The following is a 25,057-nucleotide window of genomic DNA, read 5'->3' as shown; positions in this document are numbered from 1 at the left end:
GCCTAAGCACCAGAACAGGCACAAGCACTAGCACCAGCACTAACGCCAGCACCAGCACCAGGACAAATATAACCACCAAACCAGCACCAGCACTAGCACCAGCACCAGCTCCAGCACCAGCACCAGAACCAGCACTAGCACCAGCCTAAGCACCAGCACTAGCACCAGCACCAGCCTAAGCACCAGCACCAGCACCAGCACCAGAGCACCAGCACTAGAAGCAGCACCACCACTAGAACCAAAACAAACACCAGCACTGGTTAAAGCACAAGCAACAGGCCCAGCACAAGTTCCAGCACCACCACCAGAACAACGACTAGCAAAACTACCAGCCTAAAGACCAGGACAGGCACAAGCGCCAGCATAAGCACCAGCACTAGCACCAGCACAGTTACCAGTACCAGCACCAGAACCAGCACAAGCACCAGCACCAGACTAAATACCAGGACAGGAGCAAGCACAAGCATAAGCACCAGCACCAGCTCCAGCACCAGTACAGGCACCAGCAAAAGCACTGGCATCGGCTCTGTTGGATTTTGTTATCTTTTTGTTATAACTTCGGACCCCTGTGGTCAGTCGAGAGGTAGGAGTCAAGAGTCGAAGATACACGGAGCGGTCACGCAGGGAGTTGTGGCCGCATTTGAACTCAAACGAACGGTTTTTACGAATTATACATTATACTATCGACTTGTGTAAGTCACTCAATTGGTTTATTTTACGATATATATATATATATAATCACACTAACTATAACCTCGTTTTTAATGTTGGACGTCTTTGGTCATATTACGCCGAACCCCGTATACTACTTACAGATATAAGCCTCTACAGTTCGTGCCTTGTAGTGGTGTCTGCAAGATAGTCAAATATTCAACATTTGGTGCCGTGACCCGGGAAAGGCATGGCTGAAGACGTAAAAAAGAAGGTAAGAATAAAAAATGGACATAAACTTGTTGTGAAGAACACTATCAAGAAAACGCGCGATCTTCTAACGCTGCCCGGAACAAACGTCGACGAAGAGACCGCGATCAAGTTGAAGTCATTTCAAACTACAATCCAGAAGAAACAAGAAGATATAAAGAATCTTAACAACGAAATTCTAGAGTTACTAACCGAAAATGAAGATATTGAAAAGTTCATAGTTGAAAACGCTGAATTGGACGAAGAAATCGAAGAAATAGTGTGTCAAATTGACCGACTGTTGAAAAGACAAGCCACACCAGCCCCCTTACAAGGACGACACCGCAGCGAAGAATCGCCTGCACAGAAAGTAAAACTCCCAAAATTATCGTTGACGTCCTTCAATGGAGACCCAACTCAATGGATTTCATTCTGGGATTCTTTTAAATCGAGTATCAATGAGAACAATTCGCTGGCCAACGTAGAGAAAATGAAATATCTCCAAAATTCACTGTCTGGAGACGCCGCCGAAACGATCGCGGGGTTACCTATCACGAACGAAAATTATGTTGAAGCATTGGAATTATTAGAAAAGCGCTTTGGTAATAAACAGATCATAATTTCGAGACATATTGAAAATTTAATGGACTTACCGAGAATATCGTCGATCGAACATATACGAAAATTACGTACTTTATACGATAAAGCGGAAGCAACCGTACGAAGTTTGCGCGGTATAGGAATTTATACGCACAGTTATGGAACAGTATTATCACCAATGTCGAAAATTCCACAAGATCTTCGCATCATTTTAGGTCGAAAATTACCTGATAGTTGGGAATTGGATGAATTACTGGGTGTGTTTGGTGAGGAATTGAATCTACGAGAAAAATGTGCATTTGCACCGATAAGCGGACCTTCGACGACAAATACGCAAGAACAAAAGTTCAGAAATTTCAAAACGCCCCCAACTCAAGGATATCAGTCAACGACGTCAACACTGGTTTCAAATGTTTATCCTACGCAAGACAGAGAGCGGAATGTACCAAATTGTCTTTTTTGTAACAAAAAGCATTTTTCTGCAAGTTGCGCCACGGTTACGGATCCGACAACGAGAAAAAATATCCTTCGCGAAAAGAAAAGATGTTTCGTGTGTTTAAGAAGTGGTCATTTGAGCAGAAATTGCCATAGTACGGGGAAATGTTTTCATTGCGGAGGAAGTCATCATGCGGCTATTTGTAGTTCGAACTCCGTGCGTAAACATCAACGAGATGTCTTCTCGAGCGAAGCGTCAAGGGGTGCCACAGCGCCGCGTGTCAACACAACGGAACACGTAAGTACATTTTATCTTTCGCAAGACCCGACCAAAAATTCGGTACTGTTACAAACAGCACAAGCAAGTGTTTTTAGTGTAGATAACGAAATAAGCACATGTAAAATTCGATTGATTTTAGACACTGGTTCGCAGAAAACATACATTACAAAATCGCTAAGAGATAGCCTTCAACTACCCACGATTAAAACCGAAAACGTTTTAATAAAAGAATTCGGAAATCAACAAGGAACTCTCAAGGAATGTGACGTAGTTCAATTAGCTGTACGAGGGGACGATAACCTAACTGTTTACATTTACGCATATGTGGTTGAGGTAATTTGTAGCCCCCTATCAAGTCAAGTCATTCAATTCGCTCAGGAGTATTACCCCCATTTACGCAATCTGAAACTAGCTGATCAAAATACTGGCCTAGAAGACACTGAAATAAATCTGCTCATTGGAGCCGATTTTTTCTGGTCCTTCATGCTAGATTCCGTTGTACGGGGGGAGTATGGGTTTGGACCTGTTGCCACTCTCACTCGTCTTGGGTACGTTCTTAGTGGCCCAGTGCCTGTGCACAATTCGAACGCTTTCTCTTCTAACATTACAATTTCACACGTGCTAAAAGTAGAGACTGTTTCGAGTGGAGTTAATGAAGAATTGAAGCAAGAATTGCATAAATTTTGGGATTACGAAACATTGGGAATTAAGGAAAATTCTTCTGATTCACAAATCGAAAACGGGTTACTTGATAATAAAATTAAATTCATTGATGGTAGATATCAAGTCTCCATACCATTCAAAGCCAATCACCCAACAATTCCAGATAATTTTCAAGTGTCAAAACGAAGATTGAATTCGTTAGTTAATCGTCTGAATAAATCTCCCGAAACTTTGTCGCAATACGATAATGTTATAGAAGAACAACTCGATTCCGGTATCATGGAAGTTGTTAACGAGGAACCTAAACCGTTAGGTGCAGTTCATTATATTCCACATAGGGAAGTAATTCGCGAAGAAAGGGAAACAACCAAATTGAGGATTGTTTATGACGCAAGTTCTAAAGCAGCGGGTGAAATCAGTCTTAACGAATGTTTAGAGTCAGGCCCTAATTTAGCGCCATTGTTGTTCGATATTTTACTTCGATTTCGCGCTCACAATGTAGCCTTAATTTCGGATATACAGAAGGCATTTCTGAACATCACGATAGATCCAGAACAGCGGGACTTTTTACGCTTTTTTTGGTTAAATGACTGTAACGCAGAAAGTCCCGAAATAATCACGTTGCGATTTACTCGATTGGTATTTGGTTTAACTTGTTCGCCATACATCTTAAACGCCACGCTAAGACATCATTGGAATTCGACCATGAGTTCTGATCCTACTTTTATCGAAAATGTCATTTCGTCCATCTACGTGGATGATTTTGCGTCTTCCTACTCATCTGAGGAAGAATGTTTTGGAATGTATCAAAAACTGAAACAATGTTTTATCGCCGGAGGATTTAACTTTCGAAAATTCGCCTCAAATAATAGTGAAATTTTACGGAAAATAGAAGCACAAGAAAAACGGTCAAATCAAGCAAACCTTTCGGGAAATGAAGATGCCATTTCATTTGAAAACAGGGAAAAAGCCCCATCTCATGTTATTCGAGATGAAAACGTAAAAGTTTTGGGTATTCCATGGGATCAGAACAAAGATAAATTAGCTCTAAACCTCAGCTTTTTCGCTCATGTCGCCGCGGAGGAAAGGGTTACGAAGCGCGTTGTTATTAGTACAATCGCGCGGTTTTATGATCCGCTGGGTATCGCCGCTCCTACCTGCGTGTTGTTAAAACAATTATTTCAAGAGATTTGCAAAATTAAAATTGGCTGGGACGATTGTTTACCAAGCGAAATATCGATCCGATTTCAACACATTGTTCAGGAAATGGCAAGGGTCTCATCTATAGAGTTTGATAGGTCTTTGATGAAAGGCATTAATCCGAATGACGTTAAAGCTGTTGAAATTCACGGTTTTGGAGATGCCAGCATAATTGCGTTGGGAGCCTGTGTTTATATTCGCTCTCTCACATTCGATGATCAAGTATTTGTAAGATTAGTCGCCGCAAAAACAAGGGTTGCACCTTTGAAACACGAAACAATGCCTCGTTTAGAGTTAATGGCAGCCTTGGTATTACCAAAACTCATTAACTCAGTTGAAAATGCTTTGAGGAAGGTTATTCAAATAACAAAGGTTTATTGTTGGTCAGATTCACAAGTTGCTCTGTGGTGGATAAAAAACGAAGACAAAGTTCACAAACTGTTTATTCACAATCGAGTTACAACGATAAGAAACCTTGTAAACAAGGAAAACTGGGAATACTGTCCAACGAATGCAAATCCCGCAGATCTCGCATCTAGAGGGTGCTCTGCTTCGAAATTAATTAATAACGAACTATGGTTTTGTGGTCCGGCTTTTCTACTAGAGCCACCTGAAAATTGGCCCAGATTTTTCGCGCCTTTATCGAATGAAATTCTTTTGTTAATTCAAGATGAAACAATAGAACAAAATGTCCTCGCAGTTTCGACAGAAAACAAAGAATTAAGTCTCGCCCCGATAATTGATTGCAAGCGATACAACAGTTACGACAAGCTCCTGCGCATTACCGCTATTGTGTTGAAGTTTATAAAGCGTTTGCGAGGTGATATAGTGAGTAGCGGTGATGATATTATAGATTCTGAAGACCTCAATCGCGCGAAAGTATTATGGCATCGTACAATTCAAAAGTCGCTCGAACTAGATAAGAAATTTTCTGAAACGAAACGCCAATTGAAAGTTATTAAAGATGAACAAGAGGTCTACCGTGTCAGTGGTAGACTAGATAACGCACCTATTCCGTTTTCGACAAAATTTCCTGTGCTCTTACCGAGAAAACACTATTTTACGGAACTTTTCATTCGCAAAAACCACCTTATCGTAAAGCATAATGGTACGAACGAAACTCTTACACAAATACGAACTGAGTATTGGATTTGTAAGGGTCGCCAGACTGTGAAAACGTTGTTGTCAAAATGCGTTCAGTGCAAAAGGTTAATGGGAAAATGTTACGATACCCCCGGGCCCCCGCCGTTGCCGGGTTTTCGAGTTTCGGACGATGTCGCATTTTCGAACATTGCAGTCGATTTCGCGGGCCCGTTGTACGTCAAAAATATCTACTCTGATTCAAATGAAACACATAAATGCTACATTGCCCTGTTTACGTGTGCCAGTACTCGCGCAATTCATCTCGAACTCACCGTTGACTTACAGGCAAACTCATTTATACGCGTATTAAAACGTTTAATCGGTCGCCGCGGTTTACCTACGCGTGTACAGTCGGATAACGGTAAAACATTTGTTGATAAAATGGTACAGAGATACATTTTAAGTCGCGATATTACTTGGAAGTTTAACTTGCCATGCGCGAGCTGGTATGGCGGTTTTTTCGAAATTTTGGTGAAGCTAACGAAACGCTGCTTGCGGAAAACACTCGGTAACGCTCTTCTCACGTTCGAAGAACTGGAAACTGTGTTAATAGAGACCGAAGGTGTGCTTAATTCGAGACCTCTTACGTTCGTTAGCAGCGATATTGGGGAGGCCCCGCTTACCCCCTCTTGTCTAGTGATCGGTCGAAGGTTGTTGGATAAGCCTAGTATTTCGCAAGACGTAGAACTATCGGACACGAAACACTTAACAAAACGACTCAAATATCTCAATACGTTATTGGAACATTTTTTCGCTCGATGGAAGCAAGAATATTTACCCGCATTGCGTGAACACGCGTGTTTGAAAAAGGGATCGTTGAAGAGAATCGCGCAAGTCGGAGATATTGTGATTATACATAAAGACAAGATCCCCCGACAGAGGTGGGCACTCGGAAAAATTATGCGTCTTATTATCGGTCAAGATGGTGGAGTACGTGGAGCCGAACTCGTCACCATGGACAGCGCTGGCAGAAACATTAATATTAAACGACCACTGAAAAAATTGTACCCGTTAGAAGTACAAGAAGTTCCAGAAGTCTCAGAAGCAGAACAAGACGTTCAAATCACACAAGTTAAAGACGAAGATGTTGCACAGTTTATTAAAGGACTTTAAAATTTTATATATTTTGTAATATTTTATTCTGTAAATAGGCTCTGATTGACGTTGTCAATCAGGGGGGAGGATGTTGGATTTTGTTATCTTTTTGTTATAACTTCGGACCCCTGTGGTCAGTCGAGAGGTGAAGATACACGGAGCGGTCACGCAGAGAGTTGTGGCCGCATTTGAACTCAAACGAACGGTTTTTACGAATTATACATTATACTATCGACTTGTGTGAGTCACTCAATTGGTTTATTTTACGATATATATATATATAATCACACTAACTATAACCTCGTTTTTAATGTTGGACGTCTTTGGTCATATTACGCCGAACACCGTATACTACTTACAGATATAAGCTTCTACAGTTCGTGCCTTGTAGTGGTGTCTGCAAGATAGTCAAATATTCAACAGGCTCAGACAACAGCACAAGCAACAGAACCAGCACCAAAAAAAGCACCGGCACCAGTAGAAAACACTTGGTCCAGCACAAGCACCAGCACCAAAAGCAGCATCAGCACTAGCACTAGCACAAGCACCAGCTCAACCACTGGCATGGGCCTAAGCTCCCGCACAAGAACCAGAACAAACACTAGCGCCAGCACAAGAGCCAGTATCAGCAACAGCAGCAGCACAAGCGCCAGCACCAGCACCAGCACCTGCACCAGCACTAACACCAGCACAAGCACCAGCAACAGCACCAGCCTAAGCACCAGGTCAGGCACAGGCGACGGCACCAGCACCACCAACACCAGCACCAGCCCCAGGATAAAAACCAGCACAAGCACCAGCAGTAGAAACAGCACCAGCACAAACACTGGGTCCAGCACAAGCTCCAGCACTAAAACCAGCATTAGCGCCAGCACTAGTACATGCAGCAGCTCAAACACTGGCATGGGCCTAAGCTCCAGCACAAGCATCGGTACAAGAACCAAAACAAACACCAGCACAAGCGCCAGCATCAGCAGCAGCACCAGCACAAGCACCACCACCAGCACCACTACCAGCACCTCCACCAGCACCAGAAATAGGCACCAGCTCCAGCTCCAGCTACAGCTCCAGCTCCAGCTCCAGGCAGCAGCACCAGCACAAGCCTAAGCACCTGGACAGACACAAGCACCAGCACCAGCACCAACGGCAATACCACCACCAGCACCAGCACTGGCACTAGCACTAGAACCAGCTCCAGCACCAGCACCAGCACTAGCCCCAGCCCCAGCACAAGCACCAGCACTAGCAAAAGAACTAGTACAGGGACCAGTACAAGCGCCAGTACCGGCCAAGGCAACATGACAAGCAACAGCACCAGCACCAGCACGAGCAGTTAGTCCAGCAAAATCACTAACACTAGAACCAGCCTAAGCACCAGCACCAGTACAAGCACCAGCACAAGCGCCAGCACCGGCCCAAGGACCAGCATCAGCACCAGCACCAGCACCGGCATCAGTATCAGCACCAGAACCAGCACCATCACCAGCACCACCACAAGCACAGGGTCCAGCACAAATACCGGAACTATTATAGGCAACAGCACAGGCTACAGCACCAACAACAGCACAAACACTACTACCAGCACTAACACCAGCAACAGATCCTGCACCAGCTCCAGCACTAGCACCAGCACCACAACCAGCAGCAGCACTAGCACTAGTTCAAGCACCAGCACTGGAACCGGCACAGGCCCAAGCTCCAGAACAAGCACCGGTACGAGAACCTGCAACAGTCCAACACCACCACCAGCGCAGGCACTAGCACCAGCACCAGCACTAGCACCAGAACCAGAACCAACACTAGCGGCAGCACTAGTACAAGCACCAGCACAAGTGGAGACACCTGCCCAGGCACCAGCACAAGCACCAGCACCACCACAAGCACCATGTCCAGCACAAGTACCAGAACCAGCACCACCACCAGCACCACCACCAGCACCACCACCAGCACCACAACCAGCCAAAGTAATAGGAGAGGCACAAGCGCCAGCACCAGCACCAACACCACTACCAGCACTAGTATAGGCACCTGCACAAGAGCTGGCACCGGCCCAGGCACCAGCACCACACCAGCACCAGCACCAACACCTCCACCAGCCAAAGTACCAGAACAGGCTCAAGCGCCAGCACCAGCACCAGCACCAGCACCAGCACCAGCACCAGCACTAGCACCAGGACCAGAACCAGAACCAGCACAAGCACAAGCACCAGCACTAACACCAGCACCGTTACCAGCACCAGCACCAGAACCAGCACCACAAGCAGCTCCAGCACCAGCACCAGCACCAGACTAAGTACCAGGACAGGCACAAACACTAGCACAAGCACCAGCAGCAGCAACACCATCACAACCAACACCAGCATTAAGCTAGGCCTAAGCGCCAGCACCAGCACCAGTACAGGCAACAGCACTAGGACCAGTAGTAGCACTAGCACCAGAACCAGAACCAGCACAAGCACCGGGTCCAGCACAAGCACCAACATCAGCTCCAGCACCAGCTCCAGCACCAGCACCAGCACCAGCTCCAGCACCAGTACAGTCACCAGCACAAGCCCCATCACCGGGCAAAGGAACAGCATTAGCACCAAAACCAGCACTAGCATCAGCACCAGAACAACCAACAGCATCAGCTCCAGCACTAGTAACGGAACCAGCACAAGAACCAGCATCAGTTCCAGCACCAGCACAAGCACATGGTCCTGCACAAACACCAGCACTAGCATAGGCACCGACCCAGACACCAGCACAATCAACAGCACCAGCATAAGCATCGGGTCTGGCACAAGCACCAGTACCACCACCAGCACCAGCACCACCAGAAGCACCAGCATCAGCGTAGGCACCAGGACAGGCACAAGCGCCAGTAACAGCAGCATCTCCAGCAGCAGCACCAGCACCACAACGAGCAGCGGCACCAACCTAAGCACCATCACCACCACTAGCACAGGCACCTGCACCAGCACATGCGCCGGCACTGGCGGAGGCAACAGCCTGAAGAACAACACCACCACAAGCACGGGGTCAAGCACAAACACCAATATAAGCATCAGCACAAAAACCACCGACCAAGACCAGAACAAGCACAGGGTCAAGCACAAGCACCATCAAAAGCACCAGCAACTGCACCAGCACTAGCTCCAGCATCAGCACCAGCACCAGCACCAAGAGAGCAACAAGTGGCAGCAAAAGCGATGGCATCAGAACCAGCACCAGTGCCAGCACCAGCACCAGCACCAGCTCCAGCACTAGTGCAGGCACCAGCAAAAGCGCCGGCACCAGCAACAGCACCAGCACAAGCACAAGCACTGGGTCTAGCACAATCACCAGCACCAGCGTCAGCACTGGCACCAGCACCAGCACTAGCACGAGCACCAGCACCAGCACCAGCACCAGCAGCAGCACCAGCAACAACATAAGCACCAGGACAGGCAGAACCGCTAGCACCAAGCATCAACACTAGCACAAAAAAACTGGACCAGAACAAGCACCTGAACCTGCACCAGCACTTGCACCAGCACCAACACCAGCCCTAGCACTAGCACTAATACAAGCACCAGCACAAGCGCCAGCACCACCCAAAGCACTAGCAGAAGAACCGGTACGAGCACCAGCAAAAGCACAATCTTCAGCACCAGCACAAGCATGACCATATTTGCTCAAATGCTGACCATATTTGAGCTTGCCGTACCTTCAAGAAAAATCTGTTAAATTTTCGTTTCAGTATCTTGCATAGTTTCAGAGAAAATTGCATTCATACAAAGATAAATCAAGATTTTTTGTTTAATATACAAAATCAGAAATCTAAGGAATTACTTTGTACGGTTGAGAATTTACAAAGAACTATGAAGCTAAGGAACTTGAAAAAGTCACAATTATCAATTAGAAAGTCAACCCCACCAGAAAAACAGGTTTTTGGGACATATAAAATACTTTTGAGTTCTTTATTGCCGCTGAAAGTTTGAAATAACAAAGTTTTTAACGAAATTTTTTAAGCTGCAAATTGAAAAGTAAAAATTTAATTGTAAATGGAACCTGAAGCAAATATTTTTTTGACAATTGCTGACCATATTTTAGCTTTCCGTACCTTCAAAAATAATCTTTTAAATTTTCGTTTCAGTATCTTGCATGGTTTCAGAGAAAATTGCATTCATACAAAGATAAATCAAGATTTTTTGTTTCATATACAAAGTCAGAAATCTAAGGAATTACTTTGTACGGTTGAGAATTTACAAAAAACTATGAAGCTAAGGACCTTGAAAAAGTCACAATTATCAATAAGAAAGTCAACCCCACCAGAAAAACAAGTTTTTGGGACATTTAAAAACACTTTTGAGTTCTTTATTGCCGCTGAAAGTTTGAAATTACAAAGTTTTTAAGGAAATTTTTTAAGCTGCTAATTGAAAGCTAACATTCCAATTGTGAATAAAACATGAACCAAATATTTTGTTGACAATTGCTGACCATATTCGAACTTGCCGTACTTTCAAGAATAAACTGTTAAATTTTAGTTTCAGTATCTTGCATAGTTTCAGAGAAAATTGCATTCATACAAAGATAAATCAAAATTTTTTGTTTCATATACAAAATCAGAAATCTAAGGGTTTACTTTGTACGGTTGAGATTTTACAAAAAACTATGAAACTAAGGAACTAGAAAAAGTCAAAATCATCTATTAAAAAGTCAACCACACCAGAAAAACAAGTTTTTGGGACATATAAAATACTTTTGAGTTCTATATTGCCGCTGAAAGTTTGAAATTACAAAGTTTTTAAGGAAATTTTTTAAGCTGCTAATTGAAAGCTAACATTCCAATTGTGAATAAAACATGAACCAAATATTTTGTTGACAATTGCTGACCATATTCGAACTTGCCGTACTTTCAAGAATAAACTGTTAAATTTTAGTTTCAGTATCGTGCATAGTTTTAGAGAAAATTGCATTCATACAAAGATAAATCAAAATTTTTTGTTTCATATACAAAATCAGACATCTAAGGAATTACTTTGTACGGTTGAGAATTTACAAAACATTATGAAGCTAAGGACCTTGAAAAAGTCACAATTATCAATTAGAAAGTCAACCCCACCAGAAAAAACAAGTTTTTGGGACATTTAAATCACTTTTGAGTTCTTTATTGCTGCTGAAAGTTTGAAATTACAAAGTTTTTAAGGAAATTTTTTAAGCTGCAAATTGAAAAGTAACATTTCAATTGTAAATAAAACCTAAAGCAAATATTTTTTTGATAATTGTTGACCATTTTCGAGTTTTCCGTACCTTCAAGAATGATCTGTCAAATTTTCGTTTCAGTATCTTGCATAGTTTCAGAGAAAATTGCATTTATACAAAGATAAATCAAGATTTTTGTTTCATATACAAAATCAGATATCTAAGGTTTTACTTTGTACGGTTGAGAATTTACAAAAAACTATGAAGCTAAGGAACTAGAAAAAGTCACAATTATCAATTAGAAAGTCAACCCCACCAGAAAAACAGGTTTTTGGGACATATAAAATACTTTTGAGTTCTTTATTGCCGCTGAAAGTTTGAAATAACAAAGTTTTTAAGGAAATTTTTTAAGCTGCAAATTGAAAAGTAACATTTCAAGTGTGAATAAAAGCTGAAGCAAATATTTTTTTGATAGTTGTTGACTATTTTTGAGTTTTCCGTACCTTCAAGAATAAACTGTGAATTTTTCGTTTCAGTATCTTTCATAGTTTTAGAGAAAATTGCATTCATACAAAGATAAATCAAGATTTTTTGTTTCATATAAAAAATCAGATATCTAAGGTATTACTTTGTACGGTTGAGAATTTTCAAAAAATTATGAAGCTAAGGACCTTGAAAAAGTCACAATTATCAATTAAAAAGTCAACCACACCAGAAAAACAAGTTTTTGGAACATTTAAAATACTTTTGAGTTCTTTATTGCCGCTGAAAGTTTGAAATTACAAAGTTTTTAAGGAAATTTTTTAAGCTGCAAATTGAAAAGTAACTTTTAATTGTAAATGTAACCTGAAGCAAATATTTTTTTGATAATTGTTGACCATATTTTAGCTTTCCGTACCTTCAAGAATAATCTGTTAAATTTTCGTTTCAGTATCTTGCATAGTTTCAGAGAAAATTGCATTCATACAAAGATCAATCAAAATTTTTTGTTTCATATACAAAATCAGAAATCTAAGGGTTTACTTTGTACGGTTGAGATTTTACAAAAAATTATGAAGCTAAGGACATTGAAAAAGTCACAATTATCAATTAGAAAGTCAACCCCACCAGAAAAACAAGTTTTTAGGACATTTAAAAACACTTTTGAGTTCTTTATTGCCGCTGAAAGTTTGAAATTACAAAGTTTTTAAGGAAATTTTTTAAGCTGCAAATTGAAAAGTAACAATTTAATTGTAAATGTAACCTGAAGCAAATATTTTTTTGAAAATTGCTGACCATAATTGAATTTGCCCTATCTTCAAGAATGATCTGTCAAATTTTCGTTTCAGTATCTTGCATAGTTTCAGAGAAAATTGCATTTATACAAAGATAAATCAAGATTTTTGTTTCATATACAAAATCAGAAATCTAAGGGTTTACTTTGTACGGTTGAGAATTTACAAAAAACTATGAAGCTAAGGACCTTCAAAAAGTCACAATTATCAATTAGAAAGTCAACCCCACCAGAAAAACAAGTTTTTGGAACATTTAAAATACTTTTGAGTTCTTTATTGCCGCTGAAAGTTTGAAATTACAAAGTTTTTAAGGAAATTTTTTAAGCTGCAAATTGAAAAGTAACAATTTAATTGTAAATGTAACCTGAAGCAAATATTTTTTTGAAAATTGCTGACCATATTTGAATTTGCCGTATCTTCAAGAATGATCTGTCAAATTTTCGTTTCAGTATCTTGCATAGTTTCAGAGAAAATTGCATTTATTCAAAGATAAATCAAGATTTTTTGTTTCATATACAAAATCAGAAATCTAAGGGTTTACTTTGTACGGTTGAGTATTTACAAAAAACTATGAAGCTAAGGAAAAAGAAAAAGTCAAAATTATCAATTAAAAAGTCAACCACACCGGAAAAACAAGTTTTTGGGACATTTAAAAACACTTTTGAGTTCTTTATTGCCGCTGAAAGTTTGAAATTACAAAGTTTTTAAGGAAATTTTTTAAGCTGCAAATTGAAAAGTAACAATTCAATGGTGAACAAAACCTGAAACAAATTTTTTTATTGATAATTGTTGACCATATTCTAGCTTTCCGTACCTTGAGGAATAAACTGTGAATTTTTCGTTTCAGTATCTTTCATAGTTTCAGAGAAAATTGCATTCATACAAAGATAAATCAAGATTTTTTGTTTCATATTCAAAATCAGAAATCTAAGGGTTTACTTTGTACGGTTGAGTATTTACAAAAAACTATGAAGCTAAGGAAAAAGAAAAGTCAAAAATATCAATTAAAAAGTCAACCACACCAGAAAAACAAGTTTTCGGGACATTTAAAATACTTTTGAGTTCTTTATTGCCGCTGAAAGTTTGAAATTACAAAGTTTTTAAGGAAATTTTTTAAGCTGCAAATTGAAAAGAAACAATTTAATTGTAAATGTAACCTGAAGCAAATATTTTTTTGAAAATTGCTGACCATATTTGAATTTGCCGTATCTTCAAGAATGATCTGTCAAATTTTCGTTTCAGCATCTTGCATAGTTTCAGAGAAAATTGCATTTATTCAAAGATAAATCAAGATTTTTTGTTTCATATACAAAATCAGAAATCTAAGGGTTTACTTTGTACGGTTGAGTATTTACAAAAAACTATGAAGCTAAGGAAAAAGAAAAAGTCAAAATTATAAATTAAATAGTCAACCACACCAGAAAAACAAGTTTTTGGGACATTTAAAAACACTTTTGAGTTCTTTATTGCCGCTGAAAGTTTGAAATTACAAAGTTTTTAAGGAAATTTTTTAAGCTGCTAATTGAAAGCTAACATTTCAAATGTGAATAAAACATGAACAAAATATTTTGTTGATAATTGTTGACCATATTTGAGTTTTCAGTACCTTCAAGAATAAACTGTGAATTTTTCGTTTCAGTATCTTTCATAGTTTTAGAGAAAATTGCATTCATACAAAGATAAATCAAGATTTTTTGTTTCATATACAAAATCAGAAATCTAAGGAATTACTTTGTACGGTTGAGAATTTACAAAAAACGATGAAGCTAAGGAACTAGAAAAAGTCAAAATTATCAGTTAAAAAGTCAACCACACCAGAAAAACAAGTTTTCGGGACATTTAAAATACTTTTGAGTTCTTTATTGCCGCTGAAAGTTTGAAATTACAAAGTTTTTAAGGAAATTTTTTAAGCTGCAAATTGAAAAGAAACAATTTAATTGTAAATGTAACCTGAAGCAAATATTTTTTTGAAAATTGCTGACCATATTTGAATTTGCCGTATCTTCAAGAATGATCTGTCAAATTTTCGTTTCAGCATCTTGCATAGTTTCAGAGAAAATTGCATTTATTCAAAGATAAATCAAGATTTTTTGTTTCATATACAAAATCAGAAATCTAAGGGTTTACTTTGTACGGTTGAGTATTTACAAAAAACTATGAAGCTAAGGAAAAAGAAAAAGTCAAAATTATAAATTAAATAGTCAACCACACCAGAAAAACAAGTTTTTGGGACATTTAAAAACACTTTTGAGTTCTTTATTGCCGCTGAAAGTTTGAAATTACAAAGTTTTTAAGGAAATTTTTTAAGCTGCTAATTGAAAGCTAACATTTCAAATGTGAATAAAACATGAACAAAATATTTTGTTGATAATTGTTGACCATATTTGAGTTTTCAGTACCTTCAAGAATAAACTGTGAATTTTTCGTTTCAGTATCTTTCATAGTTTTAGAGAAAATTGCATTCATACAAAGATAAATCAAGATTTTTTGTTTCATATACAAAATCAGAAATCTAAGGAATTACTTTGTACGGTTGAGAATTTACAAAAAACTATGAAGCTAAGGAAAAAGAAAAAGTCAAAATTATAAATTAAATAGTCAACCACACCAGAAAAACAAGTTTTTGGGACATTTAAAAACACTTTTGAGTTCTTTATTGCCGCTGAAAGTTTGAAATTACAAAGTTTTTAAGGAAATTTTTTAAGCTGCTAATTGAAAGCTAACATTTCAAATGTGAATAAAACATGAACAAAATATTTTGTTGATAATTGTTGACCATATTTGAGTTTTCAGTACCTTCAAGAATAAACTGTGAATTTTTCGTTTCAGTATCTTTCATAGTTTTAGAGAAAATTGCATTCATACAAAGATAAATCAAGATTTTTTGTCTCATATACAAAATCAGAAATCTAAGGAATTACTTTGTACGGTTGAGAATTTACAAAAAACGATGAAGCTAAGGAACTAGAAAAAGTCAAAATTATCAGTTAAAAAGTCAACCATACCAGAAAAACAAGTTTTCGGGACATTTAAAATACTTTTGAGTTCTTTATTGCCGCTGAAAGTTTGAAATTACAAAGTTTTTAAGGAAATTTTTTAAGCTGCAAATTGAAAAGAAACAATTTAATTGTAAATGTAACCTGAAGCAAATATTTTTTTTAAAATTGCTGACCATATTTGAATTTGCCCTATTTTCAAGAATGATCTGTCAAATTTTCGTTTCAGTATCTTGCATAGTTTCAGAGAAAATTGCATTTATTCAAAGATAAATCAAGATTTTTTGTTTCATATACAAAATCAGAAATCTAAGGGTTTACTTTGTACGGTTGAGTATTTACAAAAAACTATGAAGCTAAGGAAAAAGAAAAAGTCAAAATTATCAATTAAAAAGTCAACCACACCAGAAAAACAAGTTTTTGGGACATTTAAAAACACTTTTGAGTTCTTTATTGCCGCTGAAAGTTTGAAATTACAAAGTTTTTAAGGAAATTTTTTAAGCTGCAAATTGAAAAGTAACAATTCAATGGTGAACAAAACCTGAAACAAATATTTCTTTGATAATTGTTGACCATATTTTAGCTTTCCGTACCTTGAGGAATATACTGTGAATTTTTCGTTTCAGTATGTTTCATAGTTTCAGAGAAAATTGCATTCATACAAAGATAAATCAAGATTTTTTGTTTCATATTCAAAATCAGAAATCTAAGGGTTTACTTTGTACAGTTGAGTATTTACAAAAAACTATGAAGCTAAGGAAAAAGAAAAGTCAAAATTATCAATTAAAATGTCAACCACACCAGAAAAACAAGTTTTTGGGATATTTAAAAACACTTTTGAGTTCTTTAATGCCGCTGAAAGATTGAGATTACAAAGTTTTTAAGGAAATTTTTTAAGCTGCTAATTGAAAGCTAACATTTCAATTGTGAATAAAACATGAACAAAATATTTTGTTGATAATTGTTGACCATATTTGAGTTTTCAGTACCTTCAAGAATAAACTGTGAATTTTTCGTTTCAGTATCTTTCATAGTTTTAGAGAAAATTGCATTCATACAAAGATAAATCAAGATTTTTTGTTTCATATACAAAATCAGAAATCTAAGGAATTACTTTGTACGGTTGAGAATTTACAAAAAACAATGAAGCTAAGGAACTAGAAAAAGTCAAAATTATCAGTTAAAAAGTCAACCACACCAGAAAAACAAGTTTTCGGGACATTTAAAATACTTTTGAGTTCTTTATTGCCGCTGAAAGTTTGAAAATACAAAGTTTTTAAGGAAATTTTTTAAGCTGCAAATTGAAAAGTAACAATTTAATTGTAAATGTAACATGAACCAAATATTTTGTTGACAATTGCTGACTATATTTGAACTCGCCGTACCTTCAAGAATAATCTGTTGAATTTTCGTTTCAGTATCTTGCATAGTTTCAGAGAAAATTGCACTCATACAAGATAAATCAAGATTTTTTGTTTCATATACAAAATCAGAAATCTAAGGGTTTACTTTGTACGGTTGAAATTTTACAAAAAGCTAAGAAACTATGGAACTAGAAAAAGTCAAAATTATCAATTAAAAAGTCAACCACACCAGAAAAACAAGTTTTTGAGACATTTAAAAACACTTTTGAGTTCTCTAATGCCGCTGAAAGTTTGAAATTACAGAGTTTTTTAGGAAATTTTTTAAGCTGCAAATTGAAAACTAACATTTCAATTGTGAATAAAACATGAACCAAATATTTTGTTGACAATTGCTGACCATATTTGAACTCACCGTACCTACAAGAATAAAATTTTAAATTATCGTTTCAGTATCTTGCATAGTTTCAGAGAAAATTGCATTCATACAGAGATAAATCAAGATTTTTTGTTTGATATACAAAATCAGAAATCTAAGGGTTTACTTTGTACGGTTGAGATTTTACAAAAAACTGTGAAACTAAGGAACAAGTAAAAGTAAAAATTGTCATTTAGAAAGTCAACCACATCAGAAAAACAAGTTTATGGGACATATAAAAACACTTTTGAGTTCTCTAATGCCGCTGAAAGTTTAAAATTACAAAGTTTTTAAGGAAATTTTTTAAGCTGCAAATTGAAAAGTAACAATTTAATTGTAAATGTAACCTGAAGCAAATATTTTTTTGAAAATTGCTGACCATATTTGAACTTGCCGTATCTTCAAGAATGATCTGTCAAATTCTCGTTTCAGTATCTTGCATAGTTTCAGAGAAAATTGCATTTATACAAAGATAAATCAAGATTTTTTGCTTCATATACAAAATCAGAAATCTAAGGGTTTACTTTGTACGGTTGAGTATTTACAAAAAACTATGAAGCTAAGGAAATAGAAAAAGTCAAAATTATCAATTAAAAAGTCAACCACACCAGAAAAACAAGTTTTTGGGACATTTAAAAACACTTTTGAGTTCTTTAATGCCACTGAAAGATTGAGATTACAAAGTTTTTAAGGAAATTTTTTAAGCTGCTAATTGAAAGCTAACATTTCAATTGTGAATAAAACATGAACAAAATATTTTGTTGATAATTGTTGACCATATTTGAGTTTTCAGTACCTTCAAGAATAAATTGTGAATTTTTCGTTTCAGTATCTTTCATAGTTTAAGAGAAAATTGCATTCATACAAAGATAAATCAAGATTTTTTGTTTCATATACAAAATCAGAAATCTAAGGAATTACTTTGTACGGTTGAGAATTTACAAAAAACGATGAAGCTAAGGAACTAGAAAAAGTCAAAATTATCAGTTAAAAAGTCAACCACACCAGAAAAACAAGCTTTCGGGACATTTAAAATACTTTTGAGTTCTTTATTGCCGCTGAAAGTTTGAAAATACAAAGTTTTTAAGGAAATTTTTTAAGCTGCAAATTGAAAAGAAACAATTTAATTGTAAATGTAACCTGAAGCAAATATTTTTTTTAAAATTGCTGACCATATTTGAATTTGCCCTATTTTCAAGAATGATCTGTCAAATTTTCGTTTCAGTATCTTGCATAGTTTCAGAGAAAATTGCATTTATTCAAAGATAAATCAAGATTTTTTGTTTCATATACAAAATCAGAAATCTAAGGGTTTACTTTGTACGGTTGAGTATTTACAAAAAACTATGAAGCTAAGGAAAAAGAAAAAGTCAAAATTATCAATTAAAAAGTCAACCACACCAGAAAAACAAGTTTTTGGGACATTTAAAAACACTTTTGAGTTCTTTATTGCCGCTGAAAGTTTGAAATTACAAAGTTTTTAAGGAAATTTTTTAAGCTGCAAATTGAAAAGTAACAATTCAATGGTGAACAAAACCTGAAACAAATATTTCTTTGATAATTGTTGACCATATTTTAGCTTTCCGTACCTTGAGGAATAAACTGTGAATTTTTCGTTTCAGTATCTTTCATAGTTTCAGAGAAAATTGCATTCATACAAAGATAAATCAAGATTTTTTGTTTCATATACAAAATCAGAAATCTAAGGGTTTACTTTGTACGGTTGAGGTTTTACAAAAAACTATGAAACTAAGGAACAAGAAAAAGTAAAAATTGTCATTTAGAAAGTCAACCACATCAGAAAAACAAGTTTATGGGACATTTGAAAACACTTTTGAGTTTTCTAATGCGGCTGAAAGTTTAAAATTACAAAGTTTTTAAAGAAATTTTTTAAGGTGCATTTTGAAAGCTAACATTTCAATTGTAACTAAAACATGAACCAAATATTTTGTTGACATTTGCTGACCATATTTGAACTCGCCGTACCTTCAAGAAAAATCTGTTAAATTTTCGTTTCAGTATCTTGCATAGTTTCAGAGAAAATTGCATTCTTATATAGAGGAATCAAGATTTTTCGTTTCATATACAAAATCAAAAATCTAAGGGTTTACTTTGTACGGTTGAGATTTTACAAAAAACCATGAAACTAAGGAACTAGGAAAGGTCAAAATTCTGAATTAAAAAGTCAACTATACCAAAAGAACAAAATTCTGGGACATTTAAAAACAAATTTTAGTTCTCAAATGCCGCTTAAAGTTTGAATTTACAAAGTTTTTAAGGAAATTTTTCAAGCTGCATTTTGAAAACTAACATTTCAATTGTAAATAAAACATGAACCAAATATTTTGTTGACAATTGCTGACTATATTTGAACTCGCCGTACCTTCAAGAATAATCTGTTGAATTTTCGTTTCAGTATCTTGCATAGTTTCAGAGAAAATTGCACTCATACAAGATCAATCAAGATTTTTTGTTTCATATACAAAATCAGAAATCTAAGGGTTTACTTTGTACGGTTGAAATTTTACAAAAAGCTAAGAAACTATGGAACTAGAAAAAGTCAAAATTATCAATTAAAAAGTCAACCACACCAGAAAAACAAGTTTTTGAGACATTTAAAAACACTTTTGAGTTCTCTAATGCCGCTGAAAGTTTGAAATTACAGAGTTTTTTAGGAAATTTTTTAAGCTGCAAATTGAAAACTAACATTTCAATTGTGAATAAAACATGAACCAAATATTTTGTTGACAATTGCTGACCATATTTGAACTCACCGTACCTACAAGAATAAAATTTTAAATTATCGTTTCAGTATCTTGCATAGTTTCAGAGAAAATTGCATTCATACAGAGATAAATCAAGATTTTTTGTTTGATATACAAAATCAGAAATCTAAGGGTTTACTTTGTACGGTTGAGATTTTACAAAAAACTGTGAAACTAAGGAACAAGTAAAAGTAAAAATTGTCATTTAGAAAGTCAACCACATCAGAAAAACAAGTTTATGGGACATATAAAAACACTTTTGAGTTCTCTAATGCCGCTGAAAGTTTAAAATTACAAAGTTTTTAAGGAAATTTTTTAAGCTGCAAATTGAAAAGTAACAATTTAATTGTAAATGTAACCTGAAGCAAATATTTTTTTGAAAATTGCTGACCATATTTGAACTTGCCGTATCTTCAAGAATGATCTGTCAAATTCTCGTTTCAGTATCTTGCATAGTTTCAGAGAAAATTGCATTTATACAAAGATAAATCAAGATTTTTTGCTTCATATACAAAATCAGAAATCTAAGGGTTTACTTTGTACGGTTGAGTATTTACAAAAAACTATGAAGCTAAGGAAATAGAAAAAGTCAAAATTATCAATTAAAAAGTCAACCACACCAGAAAAACAAGTTTTTGGGACATTTAAAAACACTTTTGAGTTCTTTATTGCCGCTGAAAATTTGAAATTACAAAGTTTTTAAGGAAAGTTTTTAAGCTGCAAATTGAAAAGTATCATTTCAATTGTAAATAAAACCTGAAGCAAATATTTTTTTGATAATTGTTGACCATATTTCAGTTTTTCGTACCTTCAAAAATAAACTGTGAATTTTTCGTTTCAGTATCTTTCATAGTTTTAGAGAAAATTGCATTCATACAAAGATAAATCAAGATTTTTTGTTTCATATACAAAATCAGAAATCTAAGGAATTACTTTGTACGGTTGAGAATTTACGAAAAACGATGAAGCTAAGGAACTAGAAAAAGTCAAAATTATCAATTAAAAAGTCAACCACACCAGAAAAACAAGTTTTTGGACATTTAAAAACACTTTTGAGTCCTTTAATGCCGCTGAAAGATTGAAATTACAAACTTTTTAAGGAAATTTTTTAAGCTGCTAATTGAAAGCTAATATTCCAATTGTGAATAAAACATGAAACAAATATTTTGTTGACAATTGCTGACCATATTTGAGCTTGCCGTACCTTCAAGAAAAATCTGTTAAATTTTTGTTTCAGTATCTTGAATAGTTTCAGGGAAAATTGCATTCAAACAAAGATAAATCAAGATTTTTTGTTTAATATACAAAATCAGAAATCTAAGGGTTTACTTTGTACGGTTGAGATTTTACAAAAAACTGTGAAACTAAGGAACAAGTAAAAGTAAAAATTGTCATTTAGAAAGTCAACCACATCAGAAAAACAAGTTTATGGGACATATAAAAACACTTTTGAGTTCTCTAATGTCGCTGAAAGTTTAAAATTACAAAGTTTTTAAGGAAATTTTTTAAGCTGCAAATTGAAAAGTAACAATTTAATTGTAAATGTAACCTGAAGCAAATATTTTTTTGAAAATTGCTGACCATATTTGAACTTGCCGTATCTTCAAGAATGATCTGTCAAATTCTCGTTTCAGTATCTTGCATAGTTTCAGAGAAAATTGCATTTATACAAAGATAAATCAAGATTTTTTGTTTAATATACAAAATCGGAAATCTAAGGAATTACTTTGTACGGTTGAGAATTTACAAAAAACGATGAAGCTAAGGAACTAGAAAAAGTCAAAATTATAAATTAAAAAGTCAACCCCACCAGAAAAACAAGTTTTTGGGACATTTAAATTACTTTTGAGTTCTTTATTGCCGCTGAAAGTTTGAAATTACAAAGTTTTTAAGGAAATTTTTTAAGCTGCAAATTGAAAACTAACATTTCAATTGTAAATAAAACATGAACCAAATATTTTGTTGACAATTGCTGACCATATTTGAGCTTGCCGTACCTTCAAGAAAAATCTGTTAAATTTTCGTTTCAGTATCTTGAATAGTTTCAGAGAAAATTGCATTCAAACAAAGATAAATCAAGATTTTTTGTTTAATATACAAAATCAGAAATCTAAGGGTTTACTTTGTACGGTTGAGATTTTACAAAAAACTGTGAAACTAAGGAACAAGTAAAAGTAAAAATTGTCATTTAGAAAGTCAACCACATCAGAAAAACAAGTTTATGGGACATATAAAAACACTTTTGAGTTCTCTAATGCCGCTGAAAGTTTAAAATTACAAAGTTTTTAAGGAAATTTTTTAAGCTGCAAATTGAAAAGTAACAATTTAATTGTAAATGTAACCTGAAGCAAATATTTTTTTGAAAATTGCTGACCATATTTGAACTTGCCGTATCTTCAAGAATGATCTGTCAAATTCTCGTTTCAGTATCTTGCATAGTTTCAGAGAAAATTGCATTTATACAAAGATAAATCAAGATTTTTTGTTTGATATACAAAATCGGAAATCTAAGGAATTACTTTGTACGGTTGAGAATTTACAAAAAACGATGAAGCTAAGGAACTAGAGAAAGTCAAAATTATAAATTAAAAAGTCAACCCCACCAGAAAAACAAGTTTTTGGGACATTTAAATTACTTTTGAGTTCTTTATTGCCGCTGAAAGTTTGAAATTACAAAGTTTTTAAGGAAATTTTTTAAGCTGCAAATTGAAAACTAACATTTCAATTGTAAATAAAACATGAACCAAATATTTTGTTGACAATTGCTCACCATATTTGAACTCACCGTACCTACAAGAACAAACCTTCAAATTATCGTTTCAGTATCTTGCATAGTTTCAGAGAAAATTGCATTCATACAGAGATAAATCAAGATTTTTTGTTTCATATACAAAATCAGAAATCTAAGGGTTTACTTTGTACGGTTGAGATTTTACAAAAAACTGTGAAACTAAGGAACAAGTAAAAGTAAAAATTGTCATTTAGAAAGTCAACCACATCAGAAAAACAAGTTTATGGGACATATAAAAACACTTTTGAGTTCTCTAATGCCGCTGAAAGTTTAAAATTACAAAGTTTTTAAGGAAATTTTTTAAGCTGCAAATTGAAAAGTAACTATTTAATTGTAAATGTAACCTGAAGCAAATATTTTTTTGAAAATTGCTGACCATATTTGAACTTGCCGTATCTTCAAGAATGATCTGTCAAATTCTCGTTTCAGTATCTTGCATAGTTTCAGAGAAAATTGCATTCATACAAAGATAAATCAAGATTTTTTGTTTCATATACAAAATCAAAAATCTAAGGGTTTACTTTGTATGGTTGAGATTTTACAAAAAACTATAAAGCTAAGGAAATAGAAAAAGTCACAATTATCAATTAGAAAGTCAACCCCACCAGAAAAACAAGTTTTTGGGACATATAAAATACTTTTGAGTTCTTTATTGCCGCTGAAAGTTTGAAATTACAAAGTTTTTAAGGAAATTTTTTAAGCTGCAAATTGAAAAGTAACAATTTAATTGTAAATGTAACCTGAAGCAAATATTTTTTCGATAATTGTTGACCATATTTCAGTTTTTCGTACCTTCAAGAATAAACTGTGAATTTTTCGTTTCAGTATCTTTCATAGTTTTAGAGAAAATTGCATTCATACAAAGATAAATCAAGATTTTTTGTTTCATATACAAAATCAGAAATCTAAGGAATTACTTTGTACGGTTGAGAATTTACGAAAAACGATGAAGCTAAGGAACTAGAAAAAGTCAAAATTATCAATTAAAAAGTCAACCACACCAGAAAAACAAGTTTTTGGACATTTAAAAACACTTTTGAGTCCTTTAATGCCGCTGAAAGATTGAAATTACAAATTTTTTAAGGAAATTTTTTAAGCTGCTAATTGAAAGCTAATATTCCAATTGTGAATAAAACATGAACCAAATATTTTGTTGAGAATTGCTGACCATATTTGAGCTTGCCGTACCTTCAAGAAAAATCTGTTAATTTTTCGTTTCAGTATCTTGCATAGTTTCAGAGAAAATTGCATTCATACAAAGATAAATCAAGATTTTTTGTTTAATATACAAAATCAGAAATCTAAGGAATTACTTTGTACGGTTGAGAATTTACAAAGAACTATGAAGCTAAGGAACTTGAAAAAGTCACAATTATCAATTAGAAAGTCAACCCCACCAGAAAAACAGGTTTTTGGGACATATAAAATACTTTTGAGTTCTTTATTGCCGCTGAAAGTTTGAAATAACAAAGTTTTTAAGGAAATTTTTTAAGCTGCAAATTGAAAAGTAAAAATTTAATTGTAAATGGAACCTGAAGCAAATATTTTTTTGACAATTGCTGACCATATTTTAGCTTTCCGTACCTTCAAAAATAATCTGTTAAATTTTCGTTTCAGTATCTTCCATAGTTTCAGAGAAAATTGCATTCATACAAAGATAAATCAAAATTTTTTGTTTCATATACAAAATCAGAAATCTAAGGGTTTACTTTGTACGGTTGAGATTTTACAAAAAACTATGAAACTAAGAAACTAGAAAAAGTCAAAATCATCTATTAAAAAGTCAACCACACCAGAAAAACAAGTTTTTGGGACATATAAAATACTTTTGAGTTCTATATTGCCGCTGAAAGTTTGAAATTAGAAAGTTTTTAAGGAAATTTTTTAAGCTGCTAATTGAAAGCTAACATTCCAATTGTGAATAAAACATGAACCAAATATTTTGTTGACAATTGCTGACCATATTCGAA

General features: G+C 35.0%; 1 protein-coding gene across 1 annotated transcript; it reads left to right on the top strand.

The window, feature by feature from the left end:
• Positions 1-453: 453 nt before the first annotated feature.
• On the top strand, positions 454-7,451 carry LOC135689346 (uncharacterized). The gene has a single exon (XM_089113413.1). The coding sequence runs from the start codon at positions 902-904 to the stop codon at positions 6,332-6,334; it is 5,433 nt and encodes a 1,810-aa protein (XP_088969539.1). The 5' UTR covers positions 454-901; the 3' UTR covers positions 6,335-7,451.
• Positions 7,452-25,057: the final 17,606 nt, after the last annotated feature.

The sequence above is a fragment of the Rhopilema esculentum genome, chromosome 1, assembly GCF_057945365.1.
Source record: "Rhopilema esculentum isolate cy_ngs chromosome 1, ASM5794536v1, whole genome shotgun sequence".
Classification (NCBI taxonomy): domain Eukaryota; kingdom Metazoa; phylum Cnidaria; class Scyphozoa; order Rhizostomeae; family Rhizostomatidae; genus Rhopilema; species Rhopilema esculentum.
This window is presented reverse-complemented; position numbering and strand designations above follow the sequence as displayed.

Coding starts and splice junctions, on each gene's coding strand:
- LOC135689346 (XM_089113413.1), top strand. CDS start 902: ATGGCTGAAGACGTAAAAAAGAAGGTAAGAATAAAAAATGGACATAAA.